The following is a 22334-nucleotide window of genomic DNA, read 5'->3' on the forward strand; positions in this document are numbered from 1 at the left end:
AGGAAGAAGGAAAAGAAAATGCACGGGCCTGCTACTGGCTATATCCACCTCCACTGCCTCGTGCAGACAGAAGAGAAAATAGAGAAAGAAAAGTGAGAGAAAGACGCGCGCCGCAACGGCCGTCGTCCTCCACCGAAACGGTGGCGGGCGCGATGACGGCCTACAACAGATAAAAATTCTGTGGCAGGCCAGCCCCAGCCGCAAGCGGCGGTGACCCACCTGTCACAGCCCGCGTTAAAAATCGTAGCCGGTCGAGCTATTCCAGAACCTTACACTGCGGCATCTCTCTTACTCTTGACTCCAATCTCGCAACGACTGGGGTCGTGGTTTCATCGAGAACTGTAAGAAATACTGCTTCGCCTTTTCTTTCCTTAAAACATTTTAAAATTTACTTAGCCCCGACACCTTGCCTTATCGCAATTCAGTCATTTTACTTTCTGCATCCTTCTCCCCAAACCTCGCCGTCTTAGGTAACCTCTGAACAACTGAAAAACCTGTTGGTCTTGGTGACTCTGGTCCAGGACATTTTCGACGCTTAACACTGCGTTCCAGAAAAGTTATTTCTTCTTTGACGGCGGATTCCGACCTGTGATGAAGGAGTTTTGAATTTCGATAGTTTTAAATGGACGTGATCCCTATTTGTAGACGCTTCTCACTAGATGACACTACATGTCTTCCGAAAAGCCATATAACAGCTAATGTGGATAAATCACTATATTACATTAAAGCTTTTGTTTGCAGTATTCCGGAGATCAGAACGCGCTATTTCTGTTTTAAATGTTTTTAACGCAGCAAATACTGAGTTCGACTACGACAAATATTACGACATTCTAAAAGAATTTTCACGTGTGGCAACGCGACTAACAATACAACAAGAGAATCGAACAAAATAAAGGAAGAAGAAGGTCATAGGTGTGAACGACTCCGGGCACATGGATGTAGTGAATGAGCATCAGTGAGGACATGGGTGCTATAGATGACAGGAAAACACTAACAGGTAAGCTCATTTCACGTGCTAGAATGTCCATATGTTTTCTGGCTCGATATCGGAAGGAAGGGTGAGCCCAATTCATTGATGCTATGCACCTGTTGCTTCAACGTGATAACAGGAATGGTCGAAAGGATGATTCAGAGCACTGAATGATGGAAGGTAAAAATCTAGCTTTTGTTTGAATTGTAAGCGATTTGAAGTTGCGATTAAGCCGTTTTTGCGGACAAATCTTATCGTTTCTCGTTTTATTTTGAAACCTCCAACTAGTACTTTGTGGTCGCACTCCGGCCTGAACGGTTAATGCACTAAATGTTTGGTTTGGTTTAAGGAGTTCAGCGTCCCAAACCGACTCAAGCTACGAGAGACGCTGTAGTGGATAAATCCAGAAATTGCGAGCACGGGGGTTCCTTAGCGTGCACTGATATCGCACAGCACACAGGCGAATCCATCGACAAGCGGCCGCTTGTGCCGGGATTCGATCCTGCATCCCTGTGCACAGCCGTCGAGTGCCTTAACTACTACACTACGCCGGCGGGGAAATGCGCTACAAGTATCGACTGCCGGCCTTGCACAACGACCTGTCTGTGCCCTTCTGTGGGTGTGGCGTTTGTTTGCGCAAGTCCAAGGCCACTTCTTAGAATTCTAGTACGACTGCGATTGGATAGAGGTACGCTCGTGAAAAACGCACTGATCAACAACAAAAACACTTACCCACACTCCTGTGCGATACCGCGTTAGTGAACGTTAAATATGCCCATGTGCTTTAAATTCATTCCGAGCGATTCGCACCGTCACATTTTGAAGCGATAGCTTCACTATACAAGATAAGGTAAGTGGCTGCTCATGACCCTACCGGGCTGGGAATGGTAGGTCACTGCCGCTTGCGGCGGGGGCTATCCTGCCACCATATGTTTATCTCTTAGTAGGCCGTCATTGCACCCGCTACAGTTTCAGTGGTGGTCGACGGCTGTTGCGACGCGCGACTTTCTTTCCCTCTTCTTTTTCTTCTCTATTTTCTTTTCTGTCCGCACGAGGCGGCGGAGGGGGCGCAACTACAAAACCAGTAGCAGGTCCGTGCATTTTCATTTGCTTCTTCCTTCAGTCGCAACAACAAGATAGTCATGGTCACCGTGTGCTTCTGATGACCTTAAACAGTTTTAAGGTCAAGTTAGAACTTAATCCACAACCACTTTGCGAAGGTATGTTCCCCTCAAAGACCAAAGTGAAGGTAAAAAACAAAGTCAAGGTCAAATATCGAGTTCATGGTCAAGGTCAAAGGTCCACTGATGAGGAAAGTAGTTTAATGCGTGAGCAGATGCGTGGCGAGACACTCGCTGACATCAATCCCGAGTATACATGGAGGCGCGCCATCCGCCTCAACCAGAGCTATCGCTTCAAACTAGATTAAACCGAATCGAAACCAGAGCTAATTGTTTTCTTTTATCTTTCAAGGCGCGGTCATGGTGTCCACCTGTCTGTGAGACAGTTAAAGCGCTTTCAAGTGCCGTAAAAGGAATATTCATCACCCCATGCTAGAGGTGAAAATGAGTTGAGGGTTCGAACTCGGCAGTGGCGGCGACGTTTCGATGGAGGCGAAACGCAAAGCCGTCCGTGTGCTGTGCGATGTCAGTGCAGGGTAAATATCCCCAGGTTGTCGCAATCATTACAGAGCCCTCCTCTACGACACCTCTTTATGTCTCTCCTTTCATTCCATCTTCTCCCTCCCTGACGGCGCGGCCACATAACGCTATTTAGGGTGTCCACCAAGAAGTGGTAAAGCTAATACGCCTATCCTTTTCTCTAAACTAATTTACATACTTAGGCGAAAATGAATAAATATTTTTATGAGATTACTTCACAATCTGCTCGGAGAAATGCGCAGGCCTATCGCTGCTGTGTTGTCTGCCAGATGCCTCAGCGGGATTCCGTGAATGATAAACTGCTTGGCCTTTCCTCAACCACTCAAGTGTATATAATTACCTAATTAACCCACACCAACCATTTTGTCACTTTCACATATTTTCTTGATTTTCTATCCGCGGGTATTATTCATTCTTACGAATATAAGAGCTAGTTCCTCTTCAGCGAGTGAAAAAAACAAACAAACTGAATAAATGAATCAGTTTTCTTCAGCGAGTGACAGATACTGGACTTTTCCTTTCCTGTAAACAACTTAACTGGCTCTAAATAAGTTTCAATGAAGGCAAAAATGCGGGTTAAAGATCCCAGGTGGTTGAAATTACTCTAGAACCCTCCATTATGGCATCCCCTTCACTCTTTTCACTTTCACTCCCATCCTCCTTCCTTTACGGCGCGGTTAGGGTGTACACCGAACTATGGGACAGACATTACGCCTTTCCTTTTCTGTGAGCCAATTGCTATTGACGTTAATTCATAACCTAATTAAACCACATCTACCATTTTATCAATTGCATACCTTTCCTTGACGCTCTATCCTATGGTACATTCCTTTTTCGATATAACTAGTCCCTCTTTTACAGCGCCGACAGTCATGGCCACGCGAAATACGCCTATATCACCATACAGTGCTTACGCATAAATAACAATACATTAGTTTATAGGTATCTAATTGCGCAGTATATCTGTCACATTTTCAGTGGTACCTGAACCGCGCCGTAAGGGAAGGCGGGAAGCTGTGAGCGAAAGCCGAAAAAGAGGAAAGAGGTGCCGAGGTGGAAGGCTACTGTGTAATTTTGACCACTCGTGATTCATTAACGTGCACTGACATACGTACCAAATTACATGGACGCCTCTCCACCTTCCGCCACCTCTCCGCCTCCGTCAAAACGGAGCTGCTGGGCGCCGGCTTCAAACCCGGGTACTCTGGCATACTAGTCGGGCGTCTTAACCAGTGCGCCGCGGCGGCGGGGCGGGAAATGAATGAATGAAAACTTTGTTATTGTCAGCTGCTTGGTATTTTTCATATGTGATCTTCCGCAGCTGTCCATGCTGAGGGCAATAAGCCTATTGGCGACTTCGCTCAGTCTTGCAATAAACTTGGACTGCATGTCCTGGTCGGAGCTTGGGGGAACAGCTTCCTATTCATCCGATAAGAGCAGTTCCCGGGTTCGAACCCGACCGCGGCGGCTGCGTTTCCATGGAGGCGAAACGAAGTGGCGTCCGTGTGCTGTGCGATGTCAGCGCACGTTAAAGATCCCCAGGTGGTCGAAATTACTCCGTAGCCCTCCACTACGGCTCCTCTTTCTCTCTTTCCACTTTCATTCCCACCTTCCTCCCTTCCCTTACGGCGCGGTACGGGTGTCCACAGAGCAAGTGTGACAGTTACTGCGCCTTTCCCTTCCTGTGAACCAATTTAACTTAATTTAACTTATAAGAGCTACAACCGTGGTACGCATCCTCTGCGCAATACCATATACTGTGATCCAGCGTTATCGACTCGCCGCACAAATGACAGGAACGATTTACTAGATAAGGAAGAATATTCGCACAGATACACAGAAACTGTTGCGATGGTGTGTACAGTCACCTCTATGTAGTGGTTCGATCTCGGCTCGGTAACGAATGCGGAAGAGGTATACTGGCCCTAAATTCTCTGTAGTAAACAGTTATGGCCTGGTAAGTGTCTAGCGTCTCACTTCGTAAGGCGACCGTGTCATTAGCTTTCACGCCAGTTCGGCTCACAAAAACTCGAGCATTTAACTGAGTACCTTGGTTCCTGAGGGTTCTCTTCAGTCGCAACTCAAAGCAGGGTTAACTATCTTCGTACATTTTGGAATCTTGGTGAGAATTTCGTACGCAGCTATAAATGTTAACCGCCAGGAATGATAATGATACATTCCTGGGCGATGCTGGCGCGGTAGCAGTCTCTTCGGCGCCTCAACTCTGCTAGTTAACTATCGAGGCTTGGCCAAAGAGAACAGAAAGGCGAACCATTTAAATTGGGCGTAATGTAGATAATTGTTGAATGCATAACTGCAATTAGCGCTCTTCACGCAGTCTAAAGGCCGACGACCAGTGTGCACTTGAGTTTCTACAATTTCTGCATCATACAATGTAAGCATAGAAATCGGCAAGCATAACGCCGTGGTGTGGTGGCTGACAAACGAACACCGAAGCACCTCGCAACCATTCGCCAGAGTCCCTCCTTACCATTCTTTACACATCACATTTGGGAATCTAAATTGGCCTCCGAGGTCTTCTATTTCGAAACCCCGGATAGCTGGAGGCAGAATGAGCGACAGCACTGTGCGAGTGCTTCGCACGTTCGGTTGAGGCACAGGGGACACCACTGCCTGCGCGCGTGCGTGCAGGCAATGCGTCTTAGTTAAAGACACCATTAGTTTGATATGTATGAGCCAGAGATAAAAATGAAGAGTGCTGTTTTAATAGATGGCAACCATGGCAAGGTAAGACATAGAGTCAGGTTGATCGAGTGTATTGGGAGATGGGAAAGAGTGATCGGCTTTGAACTTCTTGGAGGAAGTTATACCTCCTATGTTGAAAACGATGACGAGTACTACCTCTTCGACAACGGCATTCACCGTGGAGTTCAATAGAGCTCTTGTTGTTCTTATTATTATATATGATACTAGAAGCAATCATGCAAAGATGCTGTTTGCCCTACAAGGTTCAGGCTGCAGCTGCTACGTATCATAGAATAATCGTTGTCAATAAAGTATGTCTAAACATCAAACTGCCCTCATCAACTGTCTTTATAGTGTTTGACCACGTGAGTTTTGTGCTCATTCCAGGAGCCCGCACCGAGTCTAGACGAAACATGGAACGACCGATGCTGCGAAGGGGTGTCTCGGCTGGTGCATTTCTTGCTGTGGCACTGGCCGCTTATTACACCACGTTCTCGCTGCATGGAGGTGCGAGCTACGTTGAACCAGGGCCGGTGCCAAAATCAGCCCTCGTCGGTGGACCTAACGAACAAAATGACACAGGCAGCTGCGACGGACCGAAGGCGGCCTTGGACAGTACGTACACAGCAAGTACTTCCTGCATCCTTGAAGACATCGCCCTGCTTAAGACTACGTTCTACTTACTCTTTGTTTTGTTGTATTTTGTGAGACACGCTGGACACTTGAATACAACCATGAGCCATTTAACGGGGCAGAGAGCACAATTTCAAATACTTTTTACTGAGCGCAGTACATGTACACGAAGCTCGGTAGAACGTCAAAAGACATTATGACATGCGGATGTAGTTGTCTATGTCATGTAGATTCTTTTACTTTGCCTCTCACTGTTAGGAAAAGAACAGACATTGCCAACTGCGCTGTCATTTGTTTCAGTTCGACGCAGGAAAAGAAAGCACATGGCAAGGCACAGTAAAGCAAGCGGCGTGATTAAGGCATCATAGTCATTGCAACGCGTCACCAGCGGAAGTGCAAGCATTTTCAGATAGGATTAGTTGGCAAACTGCGCGGTATGGAGAAGGCATAAGCGATCGTGAGTACCCACAGTAGCACGACCGCAGAAAGCTGCGGTCGTGAAGGGTGCAGGGGGGCGTTGCTGGTGCGTTAAGACTACAATTCTCATTAAGGCCCGTCAGTAATTTAGAACAGCCAAGAACGGGCTCACGGCTCTCTTTTCATACCTGACCGGCGATTGTTTAGGCACACTCTTTAGTGCGGCACGCGCGCTCTGATATCCAGCAGAAACTTCGAGACGTACCACATTAAGCAAGCTCTATGAGAGCCGAATGCGCCAGTGTAGGCTTTAGCGGAGGAACGCATCGAACCATTACGCGCTGCAGGGTTTGCAAAACTGATTTTTTTTTTTCGTTTCAAAGTTGATACGGCGTTGTCTTGTACCAAGCTTGGAAACTCCATTGACACCAACTACCCTACCCTGTTAATAAAGATTTAATTTGCGACATTTTCTTAATTTGGTAATGCAATATTTTTACTGTAAACAACTGTCTAGTATCGTGGTAGAGTTATGTTTGCAATTAAAACTTCATATTTTAAAGATTTGAAAGCCTTCGCTGAATCACGCGCGGTAAAAAAAGACGCCGTTTAATTTATGCGGAAAGCCGAATCTCGACCTCTCACCAGACGTGCTGCTCAACATCGTGACCCAAATATGCTTGCTTGATACTTAGAGTACGGAATAATGTATTCACGTTGCATGTTTGCACGGGTCCTGGATAACTCTTCCTCCATGGAAACATACTAAACCTTTCACTGAAAACGTACACACGGCCCAAATCACATGATTATGTTAAACTATGAAATATCTACCCTGTTGTTAAGGATCAAAACCTGTGCTCTTGTAGAATAGTAATTACCTCAAAGCATTGGATTGTATTAAAGAGCGTGATCGAAACTGGGATTTCGATTTTTGTTAAAAATAGGTGATAACAGGAAATTAAAACACTTTGAATATAAGTTATGCGACCAAGGGGGTGGGGCGTAAAATTATAATTTTACACCACAAGGCTCTTATGGAACTAAAATGGATCATGTTAGTTTTACTAAGGTGCAGTTGACGGGAATGCTTACAATAAATATTGTCACGCTAATGACGACGATGAGGGATGGTGATGGTGAGGCAGAAGAAGAAGACGAAGCGTCGGTGCCTGGGGCTAGTAGGCTTCACCTTATCCCACTGCCATATCACTGTAAATAAACACCCCTTTGCTATTTCATCGTAACAACTTGGTGGAGGTGCTGGGTAGTATCCAGAGAGTAGCGTGGCGGTCTGGCGTAAAGCAGAAAAAAAGGACTGTATCCAGTCGTCTCATGCGTGGCGGTATTAAACGCATACGTGATGAAGGGCAGTATGGTGTCCCAGTTCACTCAGCATGCCTGAAGAAAAATGTAATTATCCCTCACTGTATGATATCCGTGCATCATGGTAGTGCCTCGTTATGGACCATCAACCCATCGTCCGAGCCCGCAGTTTTACCAACGGGATTGAAGCTTGCCTCTTGTGGACCCGATGCGCCCCACGTCGTTGCTTTGGTCACAGATGCTACGAGTGCCACCGTACCTTTGCCTGCTGATGAAACTTCAATCTCCCGCATGATCAGCGCCGATCTCAGCTCACCTCAACGCCGTACTCTTGTGGATATTCTTCTACCTTTTTCGCCTATGTTTGACTTTTCTGAAACAGATGGACCAACCTCTCGCCCTGCGCATCGGACCCATCATAGCATCGACACTGGTTCGGCTCGTCCCATTCGTCAAAAGCCATATCGCGTGTCCCCATCTGAGCGCAAAGTCATTCATGAGCAAGTGGAGGACATGCTACAGAAAAAGGTGATACAGGAGTCATCTAGCCCCTGGGCTGCCCCTGTTATTCTTGTACGCTAGAAAGACGGTTCGTGGCGATTCTGCGTCGATTATCGGCGTTTAAATTCTGTTACGAAAAAGGACGTCTATCCTCTTCCTCGCATAGACGATGCCCTCGACTGCCTCTCTGGTGCGTCCTATTTTTCTTGTCTTGATCTCAGATCTGGCTACTGGCAAATTCCAATGGACCCTGCAGATAAGAAAAAAACAGCCTTCGTAACGCCAGATGGCCTTTATGAGTTTAATGTTATGCCATTCGGGCTGTGTAATGCGCCAGCTACATTCGAACGCTTTATGGACACAGTTTTGCGCGGCTTAAAATGGGACATTTGTCTTTGCTATCTGGACGATGTCGTGATATTTGGGAAATCCTTCCAAGAACACAATGACCGTCTAGTACGTGTCTTGAATTGCCTGCACAACGCCGCCCTAATTCTGAACTCCAAAAAGTGCCGCTTTGGAGAGCGCCAAGCGCTGGTGCTAGGACACCTTGTCAATGGTGATGGTGTAATGCCGGATCCCCAGAAAACTGCCGCTGTTGAGTCTTTTAAACCCCCGCAGACAGTGAAGGAGTTGCGCAGTTTTCTAGGGTTGTGCTCGTATTTTAGACGCTTTATACATCGCTTTGCTGACGTTGCTTACCCATTGACGTGCCTTCTCCACAAAAACTCTACTTTTAACTGGACACCAGACTGCGATGCGTCATTCCGTCAACTGAAGTTTCTTTTAATATCGAAACCCATCTTACGTCACTTCGATCCTACTGCAATGACAGAAGTACACACGGACGCTAGTGGAATCGGTCTTGGTGCAGTCCTTGTCCAACGGCACAATGAACGAGAGCATGTTATCGCGTACGCAAGTCGTACCCTGAGCAAGCCGGAGCGAAACTACACAGTCACCGAACAGGAATGCCTAGCTGTAGTTTTCGCTGTGCAGCGTTTCCGTTCATATTTGTACGGACGTTCGTTTACTATCGTAACTGACCATCATTCACTCTGTTGGTTGCGGAACCTTCGAGACCCATGTGGTCGCCTCGCACGCTGGGCCCTCCGGTTACAGGAATATGACTTTGCCGTGGTTTACAAAAGCGGGAGGCGTCATGCAGACGCAGATTGTCTTTCTAGGATGCCAATGGCCACGACTGGACCTGAAAGCGACGATTTCGACAATTATATATCGACCCTCGAGCCAGCGTTCCCCGACACGAATGTTTTCAAAACGGAACAGCAAAATGATACCAGTCTGCAGCCTCTCTTTGCCCAAGCCAACGTACCTACAAGCCGTTTTTGTGTGCATGATGGCCTCCTATGGAAAAAGAGTTATTCGCCTGTCGGCCAGCGATACCTACTCGTAGTTCCCAAGACGTTGTGCACGGACGTATTGCGTGTTATGCATGATAATCCAACTTCTGGGCATTTGGGATCGGTTAGAACACTCCACCGTGCTCAAGAAAGATTTTACTGGCCCAGAATGCGCTCGACGGTTGAACAATACGTTGCCAGTTGCAAGCAATGTCAACGCCACAAACGTCCAACTGCAACTCCGTCTGGCTTGCTGCACCCTGTGAAGACCCCGACAGCACCGTTTGATCAAGTAGGCATTGACCTCGTAGGTCCGTTTCCGAAGTCCGTGGATGGAAATCGCTGGATTGTAATCTGCGTGGACTATCTCACACGTTACTGTGAAACCGCCGCTCTTCCATCTGCTACGGCGCATCAGGTGTCGCTTTTCTTGCTGCACTCAGTCATCTTACGACACGGGCCGCCACGAATTGTCATCACTGACCGGGGCCGACAATTCACTGCTGATGTTGTTGAAGAGCTCATGCGTTTATGCGCCGTAACTTTCCGACACTCGACGCCATACCATCCCCAGACAAATGGCTTGACTGAGCGCGTCAACAGAACGCTTATCAACATGCTAGCCATGTATGTGGACGCAGGGCATAAGAACTGGGACACCATACTGCCCTTCATCACGTATGCGTTTAATACCGCCACGCATGAGACGACTGGATACAGTCCTTTTTTTCTGCTTTACGCCAGACCGCCACGCTACTCTCTGGATACTATCCTGCCCTTCACAAGCCGTGAAGACCCCTGCCTGGCTGAGACCCTCTGTCTCGCCGAAGAAGCTCGGAGAATCGCCCGATTACGGTCTGGTGCTTCACAAGAACGTTCCAAAGTGCGATACGATTCCAGTCACCGGCGGGTCACGTACTCTGTAGGTGATTTAGTCTGGCTATGGCGTCCAATTCGGCGCCGTGGCCTACATCAAAAACTCTTGGCCCATTATGACGGCCCATATGTGGTTATCAAACGCCTTAGTGATTTAACTTATGGGATAGCCCGCCTGACAGCATCGGGTCGCCGGTCTGCCAAAACCGAACTGTGTCATGTTGCCCGCTTGAAGCCGTGTCAGCCTCGCACGACTCACGAACACGCCCAGAGGGCTTTGTCTGAGTAGGGGGGAAATGTCACGCTAATGACGACGATGAGGGATGGTGATGGTGAGGCAGAAGAAGAAGACGAAGCGTCGGTGCCTGGGGCTAGTAGGCTTCACCTTATCCCACTGCCATATCACTGTAAATAAACACCCCTTTGCTATTTCATCGTAACAATATTTAGAAGCAGTAATAATCCTACACAAATCCATCTGTGAGAGTTATTCTAGTCACAGGGAAGTGCACTTAAGGAGTAACGCGACGCAGGTGTTGTTCTTAATGTAGTGTCTACAAGGACCGGACTGTCCTATAAAGGGTCAATACGTCTCACAAAATTCACTCTGACGGATACATGAGACAGGCATTGGCTGCAGAGTCGCTACATAATCCTAGGGTTACTGTTACATTCAGGAATATAAAGTGCTAACCACACTGAAGGAAAACTATTATAGCTAGATAGGAACCGGACCAGTGGCTGCCAAGTTCTGAGTCAGACACGCTCCTCCAAGACTGTACGAATTGACGCATTCGTTCGACTTGTTTAATGGCGGGCTTTGGGTTTTTCGCAGTAAATGAAAAATAAAACAGAGCCCGTGTCTGTGAAGCGATGTTAAAAAAAAAAAATTTGCGGCATGTTGAAGATTTCTTTTTTATTATTAGCATACAGGTGTACAGTAAAGCATACACTAGGAGCACCTTTTATGCGCACTGCAAGCGTGCCATCTGTACTGCGGCAGCGCACTGCGATCGCGAGTTTTCCTGTGGGTGCCGCATGCTGATTTTCGCGTTAGAACAACACACAACAGCAGCAACAGAAGCTTTTCTGTGACACGGGGCCCTTACACTGTATCGTAAAAGGGCGCACAGCCTTTTTTAGAATCCCAACAATACCCTTTCGTCATATCCTTCAGGTCATAGTTTAAGAGTGTGCCGAACGTTACGCTCCATCTGCGTAATTGCGCACGCAAGGAGATGACGGTCAGCGCGGCGTTACTCCCGGCGTTATGTGATGCAGTGTTTTGTTTGGAAAAGGGCTAGAGTGAATGGTGAAGCTATTGCTCTTTTTTTTTTTCAGACATCTGAATAGACGAAAGGCACGATTCAACCTGGTTGTCCCATCTCGAATGCCTAACTGCGCAAAACCAGGAAAAACTAGGAAGGTGAAAAACTCGGAACATGCTTGCCCTAGGCGAATTCTAACAAATGGACTAGGATGGGAATAGGTCAAAGCCCATGTAACGAATGCAGACAATGATGTTGGCAGATCAAATATAAAGTTCACTATTGTGTTTAAGTTAGTTACGTGCCTGAGCGTGACAATTACCATATCACGTCCCATTGGTTGAATAATGTATTAGCGGAGGCATACAGTTACGTACCTACCAGAGCATAATTTTAATCAGTATCATTATCATATTCAGCGTCATTTAAAAGGCCCCAGTCAGGTATCACTTAATGGGAGGGATAGTAACACACAAAAATAATATATAGATGACCAAAAGAGAAGCATAGAACAGAAAAAAAAGGCTCAAGTTCATTTTCTCTACAAATGATATAGGTGCTGTGATGAAAAGAAAGAAAAAGCATTTTATGATGTAAGATGACATGGTCATACAATCTTTGAATCTGACAGTTCACGTTCGATTACAACATTTTCAGGAAGCTGGTTCCCCTCTTGAATTGCAGCTGGTAAAATTGATTAGTTATAGGGGGCATGCCTAATTTCAATTATTTTGTCAGCGGTCTTGTATAAACTTTGGCGGGGTGAAGGTTTTACATACAGATGGTATCGCACCTTTAATGGGGTGGTGTGGTAATATCGACAGAAATTGTGATGCTTTTTCCTTGTTACAAAGTATAGTTCTTCCGTTAGGAACAAATCTGTGCAGCAGCAGCAACAGCGCATGCGTGCCCCAAGTCCTTCAAAATAATGGCTCGAGTGTCTTGTTACGCGTTCTTTAACACGTTGAGGTTTCTTTGCGCTTTGGCGTCATTTTGTCGCGCGTGTGTGGATTGTTTATACAAAATTGGCTACAAGAGGTCAATAGATTTTTATTTCAATACACATTAATACACATTTTCCCATCAGATGCTTTTTGAATGCACTGAAGGCTGTTCTTTTTTATTTCTTTTCACATGTGTTGTCTCTTTCAAACCGTATCCTGCCAAGTATTGTGTTTCACCATGAGGAGAGCGCCTACAATGTCGACGAGGAAGTGTAGCGGCGTTTTCGAAGACTGGGTTTTCGAAAACGAAAATCACCCGGTTGCAACTGTGCCTTCATAGCTGTGAGGCACGATGTCCCAAAGGCAGCCTGCTAAGTGCTTTACTACAAGTTGATAGGCGAGTAGTCCAGGCTTCATCATCGCGAAGTCGTCTAATAAAGTGCCGTCATTTCCGGACACACAACAACCATGAATCGCTGAATCACCTTCCCTGGTGTTGCCCCTCTGATAAAATTTGTGTTGGGACTGAGATCAGGGGAACTGCTGCTCAACAGCTCGTGCCCTGTTATAATGACGACCATAAGCAGAGTGCTGTTTCGAAAACACTGGGAATGCAATCAAGTGGTTAGCTTGAAGCTAGTATCAACCGAATGGGCAAGAAGTGTGTCCAGACGGCTAAATTGTGAAGCTCCTCAGAGAGAGAAAAGAACGCTGAAAACAAATAAAATAATTCAGTGAATGGCTTCGGAGAGGACAAAAAGAAAGCCAGACAGTCTGTGTACTTTGCTGATGCATTCTGAACTATTCTGCTACGATTGCTGAAATGAAATGGAGTTTTTCTCGATACCACTTTTGGAAAATTTTCTAGCTCTGATATAAATTTTGACAAAACCTACTTGACTAAGTTCGCTGAATATTTCTCTACAAAATGCTTAGATCTTTTAAAACAGTCTGAAGCTTAAATTTCTTAAATTGTTTAAAGCAATAACTCCGAAAAAAAAATTGGGACGTGTCTCTTTCGGTATATGAGAATGGCGGAACTATTAATTTGTTCTAAATCTAATCCAGAGGGTTATGTTTATTTGGTTCAAGTTGATATAAATAATATTTGGAATTACAATGAAAAACATACAGGTGGTACTGCTGCTCGTTTTTAGAAAAGTCACACAGAATTTTTACCGCAAAATGGTTAAAAACAACATTCTCCAGAATATTCGGTGGCACGCGTTTTAAGCGAAATATCGCGGGTATGGCTCTCACATTCTATAGTGCAAAGGAGACATAGCCGTGTGCTGAATGGTGATCTAGTTGTGCGACGTCAAAAGACCACACGACCACATGATCTATTGGCTGCGTTGTGACTCAAGCTTTGTTTTTGAGATATGGGAGGATGTGATCGGCATCCAGCATTCCAGGAGCATTGTTTCCCGAGTTTGACACGCTGCCTATGTAAGCCACGTAGACGTAATCGTACGGCTTGGTCAAAGTGGTGCGTTATGACCATGTCGGAGGGTCTTTCGCATAATAGAGTACCTTACGGCTATATGCTAACGTGTGGGATAATAGATGTATGTATTGAATGCTAGGATGAAGTGAGTATGAAAGCGAAAATTGGCGGACACGAGCCATAAGGCTGCTGGCCATGCCTCTAAACGAGGAGCTGAAGTTTTACCCCCAGTTCTGTAATAATGCTGAAAATTACATGGTACATGCGTGCCGTTAGCCTACAGCGTCCACAGAATGTGAACGAATGATCAGGGCAAAAACAGTGGATCAGAAGAATGGTGCCGAGAAGTGAATGTGAAGTTTGTAGGATAGATGATGGATGACCATGGAACAGTGAATAGAGTTAGAGAGAGAGAGAAAACACAAAAAGAGAGGAGAACATCAGCAACGGACGATAGAGCTCCAGTTTACTGAGCACTAACGCTGCCTGGAGTGACCTTCAATGGTAAAAGAGAGATCAAAGCCATTCACTAGCGCCGCAAAACAACACCACGAAGCAGCAAGAAGAGTTCTGATATCATCGAGCGCGCAATCTATAAACCAGATGTTTTTTGCGCTCGCAAGCACGCTGCTGGCGCGCTCCTACAATTGACACCAGGCGACATCTGCTGGTGTGCATTGGCCTGGCGACTGCAATTCGCGCGGGCGTCGAGCGTAAAATCTGTCTCAACGCGATGCAGGAAGAGTTCTGATACCACTTTGCTTAAAAAAAAAAAAAACAGAGTAAGAAACGGCAGCCAGAATTATTCCGGCATCGCACAATACAAGACGAGAACGAAATGCAGAACCAATGTGGGAAAAACGGCAAGAGAAAGAGAATAATATTGCCAGTGCATTCACAGCATGAAAGGATACTTAAGTGCTCAGGTAGTTTATTTTTTCGCAATTTAGTGTTGCTGTCTCTACCACAGAAAAAGGAAAAAAAGGCTGCAAGGAAAGAATGCTCTATACTATGACCTGTATTATTGTTATTAAAGAGGCGGTGTATTGCAATTTTATACTTCTATAAATAATATATAGGTCTGTGATTCTATTCGTACCTGCCTGGCCTGGCATGCGGCGCATGTTGCAAAAAACGCGATAGAAATCAGAAAGGGGAAACTCCACCCACCGGGAGCGACCGCCATTTTGAAATGCTCGATCGTGTGACTTCGCAAGAGAACAGGTGGCAGAGCGTCATCTGCAATGCAGGCTGCAATATCAAAGCAGATGTCTTTTTCTTTTGTGGATGATTATTCCAATGGTCGTCCTCCAAGCAGCTGAAGCAGAAGTGCTTGATGATGTTACTGCACAAAAGCGATATAGAGTAAGGTATGTTTTAACTATTTTTTCAGCATGGTCACAGTCAGTGGGTTATGCGGTTAGGTTCCTTAGCTTATCGAGGCATTATCTGTCGCATTACAATGGCGATGAAGCCAGCACGACCAGTGGTCGCCTATCGTCGTAGCGTGACTCTTTCGGCCCCGCGACGCCGACGGAACTGATCTGCGGACGGTCAGGCGGAGCGAGACCTTGATACCCGATGAGCTAACAGCCTGAACAGCTTAGCCTTGTTATGAAAAGGAAAACAAGCCGCTACACTCTATATGTTCCCGCTTCTCATCAGTAATGACGCTGGTCGGAAATGTCAGTCAGCGCCGAAATGCTGACCCGTTCGGCGACGAGTAGGCCTAGCGTGAGTACAGGGGGTTCGGGTGTGCAGTTTCGGCGATTATGGAGCACACATTCACATAGGGGTTGCACGTGGCCATCGAGTGTAGTTATAGCAGCAGTGACCGGAAACGACGTCTGCTTACATCACAAATCGCTTGCATACTGAGCGGGAAGCAACGATGTGACCCTGTCTGGCGAGTGCAGCCGGTAGCTTGTGGCGCCGCTTGTGGGTATCCGGCGCAAGCAGAGGACGTAGCATCTATGACACTTACAGCGCTTCTTAAGGCGCTGTTTGAGGTTTGTAAACAGATAATTTTGCGAGTGGTATGAAAATAAGTGGATAGTTTTCGTATTGCTAGCTCGGCTTGCATTTTATGCGATGCGAACGAGCAGCGTACATTCTGTCATACAAAAGCTATATGTAAACAACACGCCTGGGGCCAACTTGTAATTCACGGGCCAGCTCATTCCTGTGGGAGTTTAGGGCTCGCACACTAAATACTAAAAGTGGTATATTTACGTAGAAGTACTCACGAGCCATTTGCTGAACAAGCACTGCAAATATGCGAGGCTAGACTCAGCTCTCGGCCCCAGTAGCGCGCTGCTGCGGGGTTGGCGAGACAGACAGCGGCGGCTGGGAAACTCTTGTTCGGTGCGGGTAATGAAGCCCATTCGAATCGCGTTGGGGTTTGCGATGCAGGGACTGGAGCGGCGGTGGCGCATGCTTTCGTGCGCTGCCCGTGGCCCCAGACTGAACATAATTTTGCAAAAATGCTTTACCAGCCAAAAATAATGTAGTTTGACTAACACGCTCATATAACAGCAAGGGAAGAGGTACCGCTTCGTTCAAAAGTTTTGTCTCCTCCTCTAATGATGCAAGGTAGCTCTCACGTCAGCGTATGCTTGTTTTCCTTTTACTTTTTGTACCAAAAGAGCGACGGGCGATAGCTCGGAAATCCGTAACACAACGCTAATCCCTGCCCCTTTCGTGGCGCACACAACGAAAGGAAACATTGGACATGTACCTTTTTATATGCGGGAGCGCTTGTCGTTGAAATAAACCGACTCTCATAACGTACGAATAATATATGCTTCTGATTGTAAGTTTAAAAATTACACCATTATCCTATCGATATCCGCTTCCTCCACAATCTCTAAACGGAAGCCCTAAACTAGTTCGAGTATCACTAAGGTAGTATATTACAGTGAAGGCTTCTCAGGGAAAGAAAGGAATATGCAAATAAAACTTTTTGGTGAAGAAACGGCGTGCATACGCAGCCGTCACCGCGAATAGCAGACGACATAGGAATGATATGTCGCTGTGACGTCAGCGATCAATGGTTGCCAGACCAGAAACTACTTTCCAATTTATAAATTAATCCGAATGAGCTGAAATGTCGCGGCATTAAAATTTAAGGTGTGTGGATTGATATGTATTATTCAGTTTAACTCCAATATCAGGTGTCTTGGCCTCTTTACACATAGAAATTATTAGATACAATGCGTAGCCGTTGCTGACATATTAAGCAGGAACCAATATGATACGCTTACTCCACCATACTGATCGTCCAAAAGTATTTACAGTGATAATTTCTAGCAACCGCTAAGAGTTACATGAGGCCCGAGGCATTCAGCGAATAAACAAAAATACATGGGTTCACTGCTGGTGAACCGAGTGCGGAGTGGAAACATTGGTTGCGGGCGACCGAGCGTTGCATTAAACACAACCAGCGTTCCGTTGAACTTATCAAATTTTACCGGCCTTTTAGGTTCTTGTGGTAAAGGCATTTATAGCATCTAAATATGGGAGACACTTAAGCTCCGTCTTTATTGATATGACGCGATAGCATAAAGCCTCGCTTTAAACAAGCCGTATGAACGTGCCTTACTTAGTAGCCTATTGGGGTAACGTGAACACCAGGATCCTGGCAGGCTGATTCTGACATAACCATCCCATGTGAAACGAGAGACACAAGTTGTCAAGGTCATTTGGGGCTAGGCATATGAGCATACGCGGCGAGCCGAGCTGGATGGCATAGTGTTGCTTTCGCAATGAAACTTTGACAGGACGAAGCAAGCGAGATAAAGATATCTTTAGCGGGCAATGAAAAAAAAAAAATTAACTCGCAAACGTGAATGCAAAGAAAGTGCGAAGCACTGCTTTATTTAGAAGTGTGTTTCCATCATGCATCTGTGCACTGAATTCTTTCGTGTCCTGCCTTTGCATACTGTGTACGAACGATCCGCACATAGAGGAAGCAAGTAGAATAGAGCGGCACTTCGCAATGTTACGCGTCAATCTGAAATGTATATTCAGTTATTGAAGCTTTACGCACCCAAAATTGTTACTTCATTAGATGTGTTTGCACGGGGAGCTTATTGAGTCATTTGATTCCTATCGCAGACGATATAGTGAAAGAGTGGTCTTGGACTCCATACTACGACCGCATGATTCTCGATCTTCCAAGGATACTCTTCTGGACCCGTGGCAACTCGGCTCCAAGTTTTGCCCGAACTGGTTGGGGTCCTCACAACGTGAACAAAGATTGCCCTTATCGGTGCTATATCAGCGACGAGGAGAATAAAATAAATATCAGCGACGCCGTGGTGTTCTACGCCCATGACCTGGATGCGAAGCACATGCCTAAGCACAGGTTCCCGTTCCAGAAGTGGGTCTTCTGGTCCTACGAGCCTCCTTGGGACACGCCTGTGCAAACGCTCAAGGATATGAAGGAAATCTTCAACTGGACGTTCACATACCGGTGAGTCCCCTTTAGCTAGGGTGCGGGCCAACCTCATGATGAGAGAAATGCTGTTTTGTACGCAAAATACATGTGAAGTCGGCCTTCGCTTGTCAACGGGCGCCGTGTGTTTTACTATTACAGGAATTGAGATTCCGTGGTAACTTCGGACCGACTTCAAACGATGAGACCTAACATTATAGTGTACACTATATGTACACTATAGTAACGGTTTATGTTTAATTCTTTCCTTCCTCTATGATGAAAAATCATTCGCTCCGGAGCGATCGTTTGCTATTGTTAACAAGTCCGGGCTACGAGCACCGCTTCGCGAGGCGCCCAGTAAAGAGGAGTTCATCGCGAAGAAACACATTTGCCCAATGAGGCGGTCGAATCGGAAGGCTTCTACTTCTTACGCTGTGCTTCAGTCTGCGTCGCGACGTGCGCTATCGATTCGTGTGATGCAATGCACGCGCACCATTGCGGAGAAGCTCCTTATATATTAACTCATCGCAGCGATACAGCTCCTAGTTTTATCGCTGGACGCGAAGCGGTTCTGACAGCCGAGACCTCCTAATGGCACCGGAACTCAACCACCCACTCTTAGTGCCTACCTCTCAGTGAAAGAGGTGATCCAACACCGTCGAAAGGCGCACCTATATTTTGTTTCTACACAGAGCGGCTGCAAAACGTCCAGTGGTACTGAAAGGGCTATTTTCTGTCCGGGCTCTGGCCACAAGAGCTTACTTTTGATGCATACACCATGTTGGCGTGTTCCAAACGATTGTGTTTAGGATGAAGGAACGTTCCTTTATAGCCGTGTGCTCTGAATTCCATCTTAGAGAGCACTGGACAGTAATTCGTTCTTGCAAGGCGAAGAGCAGCGACTGCAGCACGTACAAAGTAGTGCTGCACAGTGAGCGCATAATTATGCCTTTTTGCTTCCAAATTCCGAAAATATTCAAAACAGCGGAAAGACGGGCCAATCTGTAGTTGCAATCGGAGAGAATTTGCTGGCGACACACATCGTCGTTGTATGCTAAGGGTCTGATAATTGAACAAGGAATAATTGTTGCGACGTGAGGTTATAAAACGGCTCTTTTGTCAGACGCGGTAAACCGCCACTGGAGGCTCCTGTGGTGTCGTCTTTGATGCTGCACGAGTAGATGGCGCGTGTCTCTATGTTCATAAACTATTTGATTTGGGCAGTGAGCGGCAGACAACCTCTAGCTTGATTCGAGTTGGGCATTTCAGTGAATACAACGTGCATGTCTGTATGTTCTAGAATTTTATTGCTGACTTAGGCCACAATATTTCGACTTACCTGACGCTGCCTCATACGAACGCCAGCAGAATCAGCGGAAAGCTGAGCTCTCTATCTAAATACGAGCTCTCACTCGCAACGTACACTTCACATCTGTACACAATGCTCAATAATCGCTCTAAAAGCCAATATTCGTTTTATGAACTATTTGTGGCATAGATGCTGTGCCATATCAGTGCCCGTTAAAGAGCCATAGGCTGTAGAAACTTCCAGAGCCCTGCATTACGGCGTCCCTCCTAGCCTCTGTCGCTTTGGGGCGGCAAACCCGATAAAGCAACCAAACCTAATGTGCTGTGTTACCCTGCGGTATTACAATTCAAGCTATTCACTCACTTTAGCACTTCAAGGCAATTCCCAACAGCACCTCCTCATGGCGCTAACGTTTTTGTCCGATAGCAGCAATTTTGCTAGCCACATGACATTTTCTGAGCTCCCTGGTGGTATGCTTTCTCTTTTAGCTGTGATCTTGGCTTTCTAGTTCATTTTCATATCTCGTCGACGCACATTGGAGTGTTGGTTGGTTGTCCGGTTAGTCGGTGGGTCGGTGAGTCGGTGGGTCTGCGGGTCGGTTGATCGGTGGGTCGGTTGGCTGGTTGTTTGGCTTATGGAGTTTAACGCCCCAAAGCGACTCAGGCTATAAATACGCCGTAGTGTAGTGCTCCCGAAATGTCGACCACCTTCAGTTCTTCACTGTGCACTGATATCGCACAGCACACGGGCGTCTTGCCTCTCGCCGCCTTCGAAAAGAGGCCGCCGGGACCGGGATTCGATCCCTTATGCTTAAGTACAGTAGTCAAGCGCCTCAACCACTGTTCGTACAAAGGTAGATACCTCCGGATAATGCATAACACGTAAATATGCTAATTTATACGCCGCATGTTGAATCGAAACATCACTGTCATAATGATATCGAATATATCTACGAATAATTGTAGAAAACTATGCTTTCCCTTCGCTTTCCCAGTCTCCTCGTGTAATTTTTTATTTATTTGTTCAACCTGGGCGCAGGCTCGATTCTCATATCCTAGGCGCCAACGGCAACGTGACCCTGGTGAAACCCGGCATTCCAAGGTACCCCAACGACACACTGAAGCGCATCTGGCAAGGCAAGACCAAGATAGTTTCTTGGACGCCCCGGGAATGTAAAACAGTCGGCAAGCGTGAGGAATACGTACGCGAGCTGCAGAAGTATATACATGTCGATGCGTACGACACCTGTGGAAAAAAACGTTGCCCCAGCATGAACGAAGCAGACTGCTACCGTTTTTTCGCTGCAAACTACTACTTCTTCTTGTCCTTCGAGAACTGCATCTGCAAAGATTACGTCACAGAGAACCTCTTCAAGGTGCTGCAGTATGACATCGTCCCCGTTGTCCTAGGAGGAGCCAACTACACCCGTGCGGCGCCCCCGGGTTCCTTCATTGATGCCCTGAGCTTCAAGTCACCGAAAGACCTCGCGAAATATCTCGAGAAAGTGGCCAATAGCTTCGACCTCTACAGCAGATACTTCGCATGGAAAAGTAAGTATAACGTGACGTTTAGGTCTTCGTACACCTACTGCGAGCTCTGCCGGAAGCTGTACTCCGACTCCTATAAAGAGACGTCTGTGGTCCCAGACCTGCTTCAGTGGTGGAACACGTCGTCCCGCTGCCGGACCTGGAACCGGGTTACTAAGACTTTGCAATAGTGATTGTAAGTCGGTGCGCTGGCGTTGTACCACGGCAGCAGTTCTGTCGCTAACAATCACCTTAGAGAGACGATTACGAATACTTTCTAAGTAAAAAAAAATAGACCTCATTTTATCTAAAAGTGACTACTGGTCTGCAAACGGAGAGCTGCTTTGTTTGCGGCAATGAGCGCAATCGCGCAGTAGTTATTTGGTTTGCCAAAGAGATTGAACTGGCGGTATTGAGCAAATGAAGGGAAATCTACCGCTAGTGCATACGCATATATGGCTTAGATGCACAAGGGGAATATAGACATTAAACTCTATATTCGAGCTGTCATAACAAATTGACGCGGATTGTACACAGAAGGCCCGACTGCGTCAAAGAACTGTTGTGTTGTGAAAAGAGGAAATGATACGCCCGAACTGAACGAAGAAGTTTTAATAAATCACAAATGCGTTGTAGTAAAACGTTGTGCAGAAGAGGATTCAATTAATTAGTGCAATTACAGAGGAAATGTTACCTGCCATTCAGGAGGAGATCGTTTACTGATTCTGGAGCGACAAAACGTTTTCTGCAGGTCACAGAGGGACCTCGTGGTTTCACCTTTTTGCAGTTAACACTGTTTTATTAATACGAATTTGCTGGATGCGTTATGTTTCAGGCCTGTTCAGTTGTGTTTTTTCATGCGATGCGTTGTGTTTCATGCAGCGGTCTCAAATTTAAATTTGTACTCATGTAGTTTTTCCTTTTTTAAGCATTGCTCCACCCTGTAGC

At 46.3% G+C, this 22334-nt stretch overlaps 1 protein-coding gene across 1 annotated transcript; it reads left to right on the forward strand.

Moving 5' to 3' along the window:
• The first annotated feature begins 963 nt into the window (after nucleotides 1-963).
• On the forward strand, nucleotides 964-21577 carry LOC146199841 (alpha-(1,3)-fucosyltransferase C-like). The gene is made up of 4 exons (XM_084592205.1): nucleotides 964-997; nucleotides 5725-5952; nucleotides 18230-18587; nucleotides 20899-21577. The coding sequence occupies exons 1-4, from the start codon at nucleotides 964-966 to the stop codon at nucleotides 21575-21577; spliced, it is 1299 nt and encodes a 432-aa protein (XP_084448331.1).
• The last annotated feature ends 757 nt before the right edge of the window (nucleotides 21578-22334 follow it).

Source organism: Amblyomma maculatum, chromosome 2, assembly GCF_055883805.1.
Source record: "Amblyomma maculatum isolate TAMU_Amacu chromosome 2, ASM5588380v1, whole genome shotgun sequence".
NCBI lineage: Eukaryota > Metazoa > Arthropoda > Arachnida > Ixodida > Ixodidae > Amblyomma > Amblyomma maculatum.

Coding starts and splice junctions, on each gene's coding strand:
- LOC146199841 (XM_084592205.1), top strand. CDS start 964: ATGGGTGCTATAGATGACAGGAAAACACTAACAG. Junction 998..5,724: donor TGACAGGAAAACACTAACAG/GTAAGCTCATTT, acceptor TGCTCATTCCAG/GAGCCCGCACCGAGTCTAGA. Junction 18,588..20,898: donor AACTGGACGTTCACATACCG/GTGAGTCCCCTT, acceptor ACCTGGGCGCAG/GCTCGATTCTCATATCCTAG.